This window comes from Neodiprion pinetum, chromosome 4, assembly GCF_021155775.2.
Source record: "Neodiprion pinetum isolate iyNeoPine1 chromosome 4, iyNeoPine1.2, whole genome shotgun sequence".
NCBI lineage: Eukaryota > Metazoa > Arthropoda > Insecta > Hymenoptera > Diprionidae > Neodiprion > Neodiprion pinetum.
This window is the reverse complement of record NC_060235.2, coordinates 41,175,736-41,190,512: the sequence shown is the minus strand read 5'-3', so window position 1 is coordinate 41,190,512 and position 14,777 is coordinate 41,175,736. Positions and strand designations below refer to the sequence as shown.

At 36.1% G+C, this 14,777-nt stretch overlaps 1 protein-coding gene across 3 annotated transcripts; it reads left to right on the top strand.

Moving 5' to 3' along the window:
* The first annotated feature begins 360 nt into the window (after nucleotides 1–360).
* Wdr33 (WD repeat domain 33) lies at nucleotides 361–10,136 on the top strand. 3 transcript variants are annotated; one of them, XM_046619565.2, is made up of 10 exons: nucleotides 362–660; nucleotides 1,276–1,749; nucleotides 1,915–2,184; nucleotides 2,678–2,829; nucleotides 5,742–5,839; nucleotides 6,474–6,834; nucleotides 6,994–7,205; nucleotides 7,288–7,623; nucleotides 7,831–8,742; nucleotides 8,905–10,136. In XM_046619565.2, exons 2-10 carry the CDS (start codon nucleotides 1,420–1,422, stop codon nucleotides 9,327–9,329), a joined length of 3,096 nt encoding a protein of 1,031 aa, XP_046475521.1. In that variant the 5' UTR covers nucleotides 362–660; nucleotides 1,276–1,419; the 3' UTR covers nucleotides 9,330–10,136. The 3 variants fall into 3 exon arrangements, with proteins under 3 accessions (XP_046475520.1, XP_046475521.1, XP_046475519.1); XM_046619564.2 differs by having other exon boundaries at nucleotides 361–660; nucleotides 7,834–10,136; XM_046619563.2 differs by having other exon boundaries at nucleotides 7,831–10,136.
* The last annotated feature ends 4,641 nt before the right edge of the window (nucleotides 10,137–14,777 follow it).

The window sequence follows — 14,777 nt, the reverse complement described above, 5'->3', positions numbered from 1 at the left end:
TCGGAAATCGGATTTTGGGCGTCCAACGATCCGTCGATTGCGAACAACGGGACCGGTGGAACAAAACTCGAATCTCGGCCATTTCCGTTAATCCGAGCGTTAATCAAGAATTACGTTGCCGAAAGATATATTGTATATCGTATAGCTTTAGTTTTTAGCCAACGAAAATTATAATGCTAACTGTCCGAACGCCTGTTGGATATCGACGCTGAAAGTATATGAGGATCTGTATTAATTGTTCCAATCATCATCGTAACACGTATACATTGCGGTTACAGTGCGCAGCTCTGACATGACAGAGGTCGCAGTAATCAACATTATTAGGTATCCGAGCGGAACGCCGGATTTTCGAACCGGAAGTGGCAGGCAGTGTCCAGCAGTGTCTTCGTCAGTCTTCATATACCTATCATGGAGTCGTTAGCGTCCGTGCACAATATTCCCTCAAGCTGTCGGTCGTAGTCTGTATTATACGCGTTGAGATTTCAAAAAAGTTGATGACGCTTGTCCAGGGAGTGTTCGCTTGGCGCTATATTTGCAGTATTATTGTAAATAAAGTGTTTGGTAATTTGTGGCCTTAGAACGTTGAAGTGTTTTGTGTACGTCGAAGTGGTGACCTGGGAGTAGGCCTCGACAAATATAATCGTGACGATACTGCAGCAGGTTGGTCTCACTATTTTACCGTATTATGATGTATATCAATGACCCGACATAAACTTCGATTAAATTCACTACAGTAATCGTCTCTGCCACGAGTTTACTTCACCATTACCGACTAACCTTCAAACATGGTTATTCGATGCCACACATCCCCACTACAATTTTTGCGTCATCATATCCCTAGTGCTTCGAAAGTTGGCACATACACTTTCATCAAAATTTTCGTTGTGGGACGAAACGTTTGTTTCGCTCGCCTCTTCAATTTACTCATTCTTTCACATATCCAACACTTGTCCAATGTATTGTTTCCTTTCTAGTTTTCTCTTACCATAAGTACAAGTGTTAGGCACCTGTGCTGGCACTGTTTGCAACACGGGTTTCTACAATTACTGAACACATGTTATTTCGTTATTTCACTCTGTTATTTGAAGTTGAAAATAAATGAAAAAGGAAATGTTTTGCTCCTGTGAAAGTATGTCTTGCATCTTATTTTATTACTTTGTCAGCACTCTTCTACAATCCATTATCAACGACGAATTTTTATCATCAATTACGGATATTCACAACGATGCAGAACCTACAATTTTTGTAACTATGACTTTTTTAATTTTATTTCAGATATTATCGCAAGGATGGCGTTACTACTGTTAAATGTATTTCGTGACTTTGTTCTATAATATGTCTCGGGATCTGAGTCTAAGAAGAAGAGACCTTGGTTTTAGATAAACTTATTTAAATTATTTCATTTTCCAAACCATCAATATGTCTGTCAATGCTCAATTCGCCAATCCACCCCCGGTGATAAGTTTACCAAACATGTCGGTTCCACCACCCATTGCAACGCCGAATTTATCTGCACCTCCTCCTAATTTAACAACTATAAATACTACGACTGGAGGTTATCAGCACAGATTTGGTACTCACAGAGATGGAAATCGTGGTTTTTTCAAACCATTTCGACCTTATCATGCCCCGAAAGTTATAGCTGGTGGTCAAGATGCGTTACAAGATGAATTCGATGGAAAGAGACTCAGGAAATCTGTGATGCGAAAGACGGTCGACTATAATGCTGCTATTATTAAAACCTTGGAGGTAATAAATTACTCGTATAAACAAATTACTTTGGTTCCGGTTTGTAATTTCACATTTTTTTTATCTCGTCAGAATGTTCAGCTGCTCCTTTGAAGCTTCTAATACCTCTAGCATCTTTCTTCTTCGTGTAGGTGTAGATTAAATTTCCATCTTTTTGTTACTCAGAATCGGGTTTGGCAGCGAGACTACAGAGACAGAAGAGCTCTTCAGCCTGACGTTATATATTATCCTGACCTTCTGCCACCACCAAGCTACGTTGATAATCCAATCAACGCAGTGACAACAAAATTTGTCAAAACAGCAACGAATAAAATGAGGTGTCCAATATTTTGCATGGCTTGGACCCCCGAAGGAAGAAGGCTTGTCACTGGTGCATCGAGTGGCGAATTCACATTATGGAATGGGCTTACTTTTAACTTTGAGACTATTCTACAGGTGGGGATATATCAAGAAAATTTACCACTTTTTTTGATACTCTATTAGTACATGGACCTAATATTCTTGCTCTATGAATCTGTTACAGCCTCTATTCTCGTAAATCGCTATTTTTTTTATCTGTAAAAGATTATGAGATTCGTTAATTTAATGTCCATGTGTATCTGAGTTACAAATATAGTTCTCAGAGGTCATTTTCGTTTATGAAAAAATCTTGGCTTGGTTTTTCATTCTCCTTGTCATGTCAACAAATATCACGATTCTCAGAAAATTGAATTTAAAATGTCAAATAAACAAACTGTCAGTAAGCAAAGATAAGCAACACATCTCTAACTTGGTGTGGCTACTTGAAAATTTGCAAAATATGGTTTAATATTAGCATCTCCTCTTGAGTGTCGAATTAGTCAAAAATGAACCTAATGTGATGGAATAACCTTGTAAAATGTCCCGACAGGGCAGTTAAAAAATAATCATTCATTCTTCCATTTCTTAGGCTCATGACAGCCCTGTACGTACAATGGTTTGGTCCCACAACGAAAGCTGGATGGTGACGGGCGACCACGCAGGCTACGTTAAGTACTGGCAGAGCAACATGAACAACGTCAAGATGTTTCAGGCGCACAAAGAGGCTATTAGAGGACTCAGGTATAGCATCTACCACTCTAGTCCTTACATCTATCGTGACACTGTCCTTCACGGCCGATTAACTTATGTAGCAATCAGGACACAGGACGTGGGTTTCATTTTGATGTATTTTCCATTTAGTAAAACGTTTGAGATCAAGTTACACCTTCTCATTTGGGTACATAGGTGAAGTGTTTTTCTTGTTTCTTTAGTGTGGTCTGTTCTTATCAATGATCTGAGCATTCAGCATTTTTTTTTTAATGCTGTCTCCGTTTGTTTGTACCTTAGATCCAGTGTATCGGCAATCAGGGTGTTAACTAGATCAAATATAGTACTTTGGTTTGTGTATGTGCGTCGAGATTGCTATATCTTATGATTACAAACAACCGTTTTTGAATTTTTTTTTTTACACCTACGAAGCTGAACTGAGGTGATAACAGTAGCATATTAAAATCTGGCCAGTATGAAACTCAAAACGTCATTCGAATCTTCCAAGTATTACGAATAAAAAACAATCGTATCAATCATGACTTTGTGAGGAACGAGACATTTATCAGGGTCAGGGATTGATTTACAAAAAAAATTCTTTGAATCTGTTCGTATAATTAATTTTGCGTTACATACTAGTAGGTAGTGCTTTGAAAAGATTATTGGGCAGTACGCGAAACACAGGTGAAATTGCAGCATGTATTGAATAGATAGGTTCAATGGATCCTCGATTTTACAGTATAGTTACCTGTTCTGAGAGCCATCGGGATCTTATCTTTGCATGCAATGGACCATATTCAACCATTTTTATCTCAGGCTCAGAAGTTTTGCATATACTGAACAGTTACCGATGTTTTACATTAATTACACACTATAATTTTGTGGTCAAATTTCCACTCAAGAGTTCAAATAGGTTTACGCAAACGAGCTTCCTTTATCTTGCAAACGTATTTCTTTATTCCCAGTCTATCCCTGTAATTATGTTCATTTACTTCAAAGTCTTGTAATATTTCAATGCCGGTGTGTAATTGCGGGAAGAAATTTAAGTAGAAGCGCAATTGGGACCTTATGGCTGTCAGGAATAAAGTTTGTATACAGGATAGGATATTGGGCAAAGATGTATCGTAGAATAAAGAGAAGATGGTAATATTGATAATAATAAAACTAAAGAGAAAATACAGCAGCACCCAGTCGAGATTCCCATCGAATATATAATAAAGAAAAATATCCTAGCTCCCTTCACATCATCCAAAAATATCAATATAAATGAATAAATACTTCACTATATTATCACATATATATTTGCATTAATAAAGAATGATCATTATATATCTTCCTTTGTTTTGTGTTGCTCTTGTCCTTCAGAAAACTGATTATCTTAAATAAAGACAAATTTGGAAAAAAAAATTTATTAATAAAATAATGAAGGAACATTCTGTACACATTAATCGTTTTTTTTTATGAAATAAACGTTAAATTTGAGAAAAAATAAACCTAATTTCCGTACATTCTCCGGTGGTCATGTGGCATCGAAAACACATTGTGTACGTGTGCAAATTGAGCTCAGTTATTGCTCATAAACTGCAGAGTGTATTTTGAGTGCCAGATATGACTGTCGGAGATGGCTTTTTGTTTATTTACAATATTTACATCTAGTTGATCCTTTTATTAGAAAATATACCATGTCCATATTTTGGACTCTGCTGATACATTAACAAGATTTCAGAACAGTGACTTAATAAAGTTCTAAGTTAAGTCAAGAACACTTCCACATACACATTTCCTACCTTTTCTCCACGTGCAGTGCGATATTTACTAATACTTCCTCCATTCAATATCCATTTTTGAGAATATTTCCGATATCTGCATTAATTCATTTCGCTGCGGAATAATTTCAGTAACTTAAGACACTGCAAGAAAATTGAACATAACAATCTATCATTTACAATCGTTCCTATTGCAATGAACTCCAAAATTTAACAAGCCTGACATTCTGATGCTACTTTGGTTGAATAATATAATTTTTCCTCCTATTTCTATCTGAATCTAAATTTCGTCGTGTTATTACCTATTTTTTTCATATTTTGTTTAAAATTTTCATTCGAATCGTATCTTATTTATTGACGTTTAAAATCTGAGATGCTGGTCAATTATCATTAAGCGATATTCGGTACAATACCCTGATTGGAGGAATTTTAGTCAAATAATATTCTGCACATTATCATGCAAAGTGAAAAAAAGCAACGAAAAAACATTTCCACATTAAAATTACACAACGCTGATGGGTATCACTTCTCCGTGACTGCTTCACTGCAATTGTCCGAGCCTCCAAGTCGTTTCGAGCTGTGCTATATTTGGGATCTTCACCAGATTGGAGTTGAAATTCTGTCAAATTGCATATTTCAATAAAGAATTAAATACCCCTTGCTTCTTCCTGCTTCTAGTATACTATCATCTGTAAAGAATTAGGAACTAAAAGAATTCGAAAAAAAAAGGAAAAGAAAAGACAACATGATAAATCGAGCAAATAAAGAAACCAAAAACACCAATAACCCAGAAGTTATGTACCATAAACTTTTAGCAGAATAAAGTTGTTAGGTTTTATTTATTTAATCGTTTACTAGTGAATATTACGCTCTGTGGTTGAAAAAATAAGAAAAAAAAAAAAAAAAATTAACAATAAACCGACAATAATGCTGTATTTTTGGAATATTGAAATAAAGTTAACATTCAAGTATATTACACTTTATTATAATGATAAAAAATGTCAGGGTATTCTTGTTCTTCACTTGGTAATAATTTGGTATTGGTAGTTACTTCGTTATTTTATATCACTACTGAACGTTTGTTTGTTACATTACATATGTGATTTAAAAATAAAGAATTTCTTTTATAAATATGACCATGCATTTGGTGTGTATAACTTTGTTTTTTTGGGTGGGTAGTTTCAGTCCTACGGATCACAAGCTGGCCACTTGCAGTGATGACGGAACCGTCAGAATCTGGGACTTTCTGCGATGTCACGAGGAACGAATTCTCAGGGGTATAAACTTCTTTATATTACAATATATTTGTAATTTGGAAAGAGTAATTAAAACAATAATTATTTGCAAACAATAATGGCTAATTATCATTAATAACGTATTTGTTTTTTTTTTTAAACTTTGTTTCCACGTGTCACATTTGATTGAATTGTCCATATTTTCAAGTATACTCAAAAATCTAGGCAAATGATTTACAACAGTCAATCTTTCGTCTTTTTGTTCTTTCAATAAAATAATTTCAGACTATTTATTCTGGTTCAATCCAGATATCGGTAAAATTGCAAACAATTTGAAAAGAATGTCGGAAGACCAATCTTACGACATATAAATGTCTATGCCGATTAGTTACGAATTATTAATAGTAATTCAAATTGATTAACTGGTGATAACTATATTTGGTCGGGTTGCTGGTAGAGAGAAAAAAGGAAAGAACCATTCATTGGCATTTAAAAAGTTGATTGTTAAATTTTATTTACATAATGTGGAATCCATGTGCTATAACTGCAAAGTTTGCCGTTAATAGTAAACTGCAACAGTGGACATATTGTTTAATAAATCTGCACTGATGATATTAAATGTATTATACCGTGAGGCTTGGATTGAATCAATTGGTACTAAATTGTGATTTTTCAGGTCACGGAGCGGATGTAAAGTGCGTTCATTGGCATCCGCAGAAGAGTCTCGTTATATCTGGAAGTAAAGATAATCAGCAGCCAGTCAAGTTGTGGGACCCGAAAACTGGGCAATCGCTAGCTACTCTACACGCGCACAAATCAACGGTGATGGATGTGAAGTGGAATGAGAATGGAAACTGGTTGGTCACAGCATCTCGAGATCATTTACTCAAGCTGTTTGATCTGCGAAATCTTAGTCAAGAAGTGCAAACCTTTAGGGGTCATAAAAAAGAAGCTTCAAGTGTTGCTTGGCATCCTAGTCATGAAGGACTTTTCTGTAGCGGTGGTAGCGACGGGGCCATACTCTTTTGGCACGTTGGGTATGTATTTCTAATCCTGTTTCTGGTGCACTAATTATCTTCTGACAAGCAATGATGAAAAATAATTACGCAATCACCGGGTTATTATACTTTAATATACTATAATTTACGAATTCCATTAAGAATACTAAACATTTTTGTTATTCCTCCTTCGTCAAGCGCTGACAAAGAAGTTGGAGCGATAGAGCAAGCGCACGACAGTATAGTATGGACCTTGGCGTGGCATCCGCTTGGACACATATTATGTTCTGGAAGCAACGATCACACATCAAAGTTCTGGACGAGAAATAGACCAGGAGATTTGATGAGAGATAAATACAACCTGAACACTCTGCCTGCAGGAGCTGCAGGTGTTGATGATCATGAAGTTGGTAAGAGAGTATTTTTAAGTATAATCTATTTTATAAACATTCATTTTGACTTGTTTAACCGTCGAATTTTACACATTATTAGCTGACGACTCACCAGTCATACCGGGTATGGGACCTGAAGATAGAATTAATGCTGACGGTGAATCCGAAGATAAAAGCGGCGGAATCCCAGGTCTTGACTTAGATCATGCGATTGACGAGGGAAAGAAATATGCCAATAAGAAAGTTCCTTATAGTAAACCGATACCCAGAAATTTCCAAGCGCAGTGGAATGAGATGGAAGCTGAAGATATCGAACAAGTCGAGGCATTGAATGCCTTCGTCAATCAGTTAATCGAAACGACACCTGGGGCTGTACCTTTGAACGAAGTTACACCCAACGCTATAATTTTATATGGGAAAATGATTCCGGTTGAGCGTAAGTTGATGTACTAAACTATGTGCATAGAAATTTGCATAGAAATATGATTTTCCGCAACTTTTGAAGATTATATGTACATGTAGACTGCCTTTGGTATACATGATCACAAAGTATTTACGTTGTTTTTTCACACATTTGAAGTACAGTACTCTGTGTAACTGCAAATATATTTTAATTCTTTTCTATTTTTACTTCATCTTGCAGCAGAATCAAAATTAGCTGAGGCTATTACCAAAGGAAACGATGCCATAAACAAATTAGTATTTTCCGGAGAGATAGAGGAGCTTCGCGAAGTGATCGGTTCTCCTGAAGATGTGGAAGAATCCGAAGATTTCTTACAAGATGAAGGTGAAATTGATTACTCCAAAGTTCCTGACATCGAACTTCCTGCGCCGTTGCCCAGTTCCAAATTTGCGCAGAATCCAGAATTACTGAAAACATTAAACCGTGGTGGAAAGAGAAAGTTTGATCAGTTAATTGGTTGGAGTGACGGCGGTGCGAGCGACCGAACGTCTAAAATACATCAACCTGTCTTTGGGGCTTCACTGAACGATGACTTGTCTAGTGACACAGAATCGAGATCTGGAATGGCTAACAATTCCGGCTGTGAAAGTAACTCTTTCGGAATGGGTCTAGACGAAGACTTGAGACACTTGCCAAGTGACATGCGAAGCATGGGTAGAGATGAAGATTTACGATTCGGTGGTATGGGTGGTGGGTTGGGCAGGTCGATGATGGGTAGCGATAAGGACTTAAGAAGCAGTTCGATGAACTTTGGCGATAAAGATTTCAGGCAAATGTCCATGCACAATTTCGGAATGGGAAAATCAAACATGGACAATGATATGTTTGGGGATAGGGACAGAGAAAGTAGAGACAGATCAAGATGGGACGACGAGCAGGGTGGTAGAAATCTTAACGACAACTTCAACATGGATTTCCCTGGGAATAACAATTTTGACAAGCGAGACAACATGCCGCCAAACATGGGAAACAATCACAACATGCCGCACATGGGCAACATGGGTAACCATCATAACATGCAAAATATCAATCCGAACATGAGTCATCACATGTCGAATATGGGACCCCATCCGAACATGCCGCCACACATGGGTATGCCAAATAAAAATAATCCAAATATGTCCTCGCATCAAGGAATGCAGAATATTGATAATCCAATGCCACATATGAATAACTCTAACATGCCAAACATGATGCATCACCCCAACATGTCTAATATGCCACCTGGGTTTGGGCCAAATGGAATGCCTCCAGGCAATTTTGGTCCCAATTTCAGACCTCCCAATGGAAACTTTGGGGGTAATCAACACTTCAGACCCAATCCTATGGCGCCCTTCGCGCCAAATTCTGGGCCACCCTTCAACAACTCGTTTATGCAAAATCAAGGCCCACCAAATATGCGTGGTCCCAATGCCGGGAACCAAGGACCACCAAACTTTGATCGCCAAGGTTTCGGTGGCCCAAATTTCCGTGGCCCGAACCCTGGCAATCAGGGACAAGGCGGATATGGTGGATACGGTGGGCCAAACAAAAACGGACCTATGCACAACATGCAAGGAAGATCCAGAGGCTCTAATGAAAACAATATCGGACGTGGTGCTTACGGGAATAGAGGCAGGGGTAGAGACAATGATCAACCACCCAGGGGTGGCAATTCTAGAAGCAGAGACAATTTTTGAACTGTCCTTATGAGTGTAAAATATCTGTGACATTGTGTTGCGAATCATACAGATTATGCAATTTGTAAATTTCGGTGACAGTTTCATTCATTCGTGTGTGTGTGTGTAATCACGGTAATACGGATGTGTACTTAGCTGGTTACCATTAAAAATATCGCGTCGACAAGACTGCGTTTCTTGAAAATCCATTGTGAAAATACTCTCATGGTAAATCAATGTTTGTTTGGTGTCGTTTAACCATTTCAACGCATCAAGCTCTATGACCAGAATAGGTATTAAGAAGCCTTGAAACACTCGATCTTACTATCCTTGACTATTGTCGAATTTATGTTCAACACTGTATTTGTAAAGACCCGAAGTTTAATGAATTTTCGATTTATATTTCACCTTCTGTCCAGAAGTTTTAATGATTCTCGCATGGCAAATCCGTTGCTTTTACATGCTATAGGTTGTTATTAATTATTACTTGATACTATGACATAACGTCAACAATGCTTTACTGACGACATTATTAGTAAGTGATATGTTTCTTCAATCTATTGTATTGGGTGATAACACATTGGGTGTAACCATTCCCAACACTTATATTTTCGAGAAACGAAAACTATAAGTCTGTACCTCAATAATGAAATTAACCATAATTTGGTCAATTTTCAGAATATAATCTGAAAATATTGTAATATATTATACAGTTATACACAATAATTATTCTGATGTATAAAAAAAAAAAAAATTGTTCACTAGCTGCCTTGTGAGGGATGTCATTTCATTTGCGATCCTTTGGGGTCGCTGCGATAAAATTAGACTCCAACTTATCATGAAAGTTTGAACAAGAGCAGTTTAATTATGATTCATTGATAATAAAAAAAAAAAAAACAATATTGACTATGTTTACAAAAATTTTTTTAGAGAGATTGTATTGCGATTTTGTAACTACCTACTCACCTTTGTCCCGAGAAGAAAAATTTCATTGAATGCAATTTCACTTCACACTTTCCCTACCATATGTGTTTCCTTTTAAACACACTGCAATATGTGAAACATATGCAGGCGGTTTTTTATAACGGCGTTGCTGTGTAATGGTTAAATAGTGTTGATTGATAATTTTTTTTACACTTCTCTACCGCGTTCAGAATTGGAACTCTGTCCGAAGTGCTTTTTTTCATTCTGTATGAATAGTCAAATTTTTATTCAGAAATGTAACTTATATTTTGTGTGCTGTCTATATAATTCATATTCGCAGATAAGCGTTATTGAGAAACTAATACATAACAGAATGTTTCACTGTGATTTCTAGATTATCGTTCATTCACCACCTGTTCATTGCATTCGATTATATTTTTTCTGCAAACCATCATATGGCAGTGTAAAAATATGAGTCATCGTCAAGATATTTCATCACTTTAGCAATTAGAACAGAATACATCTGTTAAACCGTACTGACAATGAGTGATTGGTCACTCGTTCGGTGTCACGTCGGAACAAATTCTCATGAGCAATGGCTACTGTCATGTTCAAAGATGCTTTCCCCTACACTGAGGGAAGTCTAGACGTGATCCACCTCTGTAGGATTATCCCTACAAGGTGTAAGTAACGAGCTTAGAGGTTGAAAGAGATTTTTGAATTCCTAAATTTTTCAGCAGTTTGAACAATAGATAAAATTTTTTTATCCACTCTGAACAAAACCTTTTTCATCCAACCTTTCCTGAGGTGCTAAAATGATTATTTTATTCCTCCCATTAGCTCTGAAGTCAGGCAGACTGGCTAATGACAAGGTATTAAGTGCAGCTCCGTTTGGAGTTGGCTGAGCTGGCACCTACAATTTAGAAATGTAAGCTCGCAGTCCTCGTGTTAAGATAAAATATATCGTTGAAGACCTTTAATCAAGATGGGAAGGGATCAAGAATTTCTGGGGATTACATGATCCCACTTTCTTAACTAGCAAACAAACAAGTGTTGTGTACAAAGATGAAAAGTGTGAAAGTAAAATTATCACAAAATTCTGGAACATCGTAAAAGAGTGTATTCGTATGTATTGTTATAATTTTTACACTCGACAGCATTGTCGTTATTTCCCCAACTCTCACTGTTGAGGGCATTGTCGTTGAATCGTTAAAAAGCTCAAATATCAGTCTTCTGTGAAGAACTAATTGCACAGTCTTACGATAAAAGCGTTAAATACTACGAAGCTGCAGCAGCTATTGGTGGGCCACTTTTTTGCACGTTCAACAAATTTTTTGGTCCAAGTTTCTGTGCAATGAGACAGCGAATGATTAAAGACGAAGTTGGGCATATTCAAATTATTAAAATTTGTAATCGAAACCCACCAATAGCTTCCATTGCTTACCTTAAAAATTCTGATGGCATCTTTCATGAAACTATGATCCATGATATTGACATGATGATTTAGATGCTCGGAGTATTTCGTATAAAGGTAACTATGACAATTAAAGTGGTTCATGAATATTTCAGGTTTCTGTACAAGTATAAGTTTGTGATTCGCTATCAGGAAACTTTGGCAATAAGCAGAATTGTCATCTTGCGAGAAATCAACTCGCAGAGCAAAGATGGTGGAGCTTAAGTGGCCGATGAGCTTCCCGAAACAAATTAAATTTTGTTAAATAACATGAATGTTTTTATAAAATTTTGCACTTAAAGCTATACAGTATGAATTTGAAGAGCTTTTGACTGCTAACATCTGGCATCTAACTTGAGTTACAGAACATTTGAAGTAGTGTAAAAAATGTGTCGATAGAATTCTAAGCATACTATTCAAAGCATTGAACTTTTAACTTCTGTTACCTCTTCCTTATCTACTCCTTCTTCTTTTCTCTCTGATGATAGGCTCGCAGAGTTGAAACAAAAAAATATTTATCAACAAGAAATTGGCGTGTGTATTATTACTACACTACCCATGATAAATAATCGACTCTGGTTTATTCCGATGACATCCCATATTTTTTTTCTCATTCAATATTACCGTTGATATTAAAACGAATTTAACAATGTACTAATGAGTCTATCTTTTAATAAGCTACCTATGAGATCTCAAGCTGTGAGATACAATCTAAAATAGCAGTGACTTATATTTGATATAGAGATTAAAATTGAATTCATATTTGACGATGATCAAAACAGGGTATTCTTCAGTATTTGGATTTTGGAACTTTGAAGAATGGTAGTATGTATTATAGAGAATGACCAGCTGTATGATCGGTAAATTAATGTGAGTCGGATATAATATGTACAGCAGGATCAAGGCTTAAAGAATATGCATACGATGGTATCGATTAAAATGGTTATAGAAAAATCTTTCGGTAGATCTGTATAGAAATCGATTACCCTGAGCAAGTGCCAAGATCAGAGATCACATCACAAACAATGACCTTAAGAAAAGAGTTTGATTATGGTTCCAGTTTAGTATATCGTATCAGAAATAAAAAACGTATCGTCAGAGATATTACAACTACGTAATCCCTAATGCTTGATAAGTTTTATCGACTAAATATTACACAACTGGATACTTAATAAAAGCGTTATGTTATCATTCGTTGGACTTGAAATATGTCACGCAATTGAATTTTTTTGTGAAAAAATCGATGTATGATTAGAAATTAATTAGCAGTTAAACACACAGGTGCAACACCTGATACACACGAATTTAGCAGAGCTGTTACATCCGCTTACTGCGAGGCACTGTCAAAGGAAGATAAAGTGTTTCTGAGATAAATTTGATGGTATGGAACATAAAATTGTGGCAGATTGAGGAGAATCGGGTTATAGCGAAATGATTTTGAAAATGGATTAACAGGAGGATTATCGATTATTACGGATCCTGACACTGATTCTGTACAGAATTACTACGAGACACATGAAAGACTATATGGAATTTCCGCCTAAAACATTCAGAGTCATACAAGAATTTGGATCCAGTGATGAACTCAACGCTGATAAATAATATTCCAACAAGGTCAGGTAAAAAATTAGTGCGCACTAGTATTTCCATACTGAACATTCTTTGGGTGGTTGATAGTAACGTCAGTTAAGGTCTTTTTAGATCGCCAAGGATAAATTGTGTGATATAATAAGCCCCCTCTATGTGGAACAAACAACTTAAGGTCAGTGATTTGGGAATTGAGTGACGTAGACAACAGATCGTGGAATATTTATAGAAATTTGCAGAACAACAATCTTCCCCCACTTTGCACTGTCCTAATGAAGGAACTGGTTATTACTGGAAGCGAGAGAACTGAAAAAAACTTAGATGATGCGTATCACGATAGAACCGGAATTATCTTGCTTTTTGAATTGTGGTTTCAGCTGAGGTGACGAATTTCACTATGAGTAGGCAGAAGTGCTTGAGATGTTTATACGTTATTATTCAAGTATACAACTTGACAGAGAACAATCACTGGACCCGTTTTATGATAACACACTTGCATGGATATAAGAAGCATTTTTATAATCAAAGTAAAGTAAATGAAGGAAACAATAGTTGAATCAGCACAACATTCGGTGTATCAAGGGGTTCAGATATTTTTTCAAATTAGTTCCAATCTGCAATTAATTATATAATCCTGAATTACGTATTTCTTAGATTAAATTTGATTTAGATTGTATATTTCATAATACATCAGTATTTAAAGTTTTTTTATACAAGATTCTCAGTCGAAAAATTCAGAAGTTCAATACATATGTGTATGAATAAGTATCAAGAATAATTTCATACTGATCGAGATAATCAGAACATCTTTAATAGTATCGATAACATAAATCATTTTTTTTACTGTTCGATTGAAGTGCATGCTATAAAAGTAACGATACCAATAATGTAGCTACTTTTTTTGCAGTTAGATAACGCATTCATCAGTTTCACACAGCATGTTAAAGATACCGTAATGATTAAAACGACAAATCAGAAGATGGGTGAAAAGGAGAGAATTAACAATTTTTTCACACAATTGTATCAAGCGGCTTGCTGATTATTTTGATCTATGGAAAAGAGTCAATTTCACCACCGTGCAAAGACCTTGAGGAAATTTAAAATACGTGATTTTTATTCTACTCCGTTTGGACTTTAGGCAACTGTGTGAACCATCATAGGAACAATTAATGAAACTAAACAGACAAGTCACCTGATTTTAATGGTGATCAAGTCTCGAAACACCTTCGTTTCTTCCAAGATTTCAAAAATCATTTGCAATTATTAGTTAAGATTGGGTTTGAGCTGGTCCTGTATAAACGATATAATGTTTCATATTCATTATTATCAACTTCGGCAGTATTACATAATGGCAAGATTGTATATCATCAGACATAGGTCATGCACTCACAGTTACGCAGATGAAGAGATCGAAGATCAATGTTAGAATCAGAATTCGGCCTTTGAGAAGAGTTTGGGCAGCTTTGTTTACTGTTGTTAATTCAATTTTGTTCAACATGATTTAC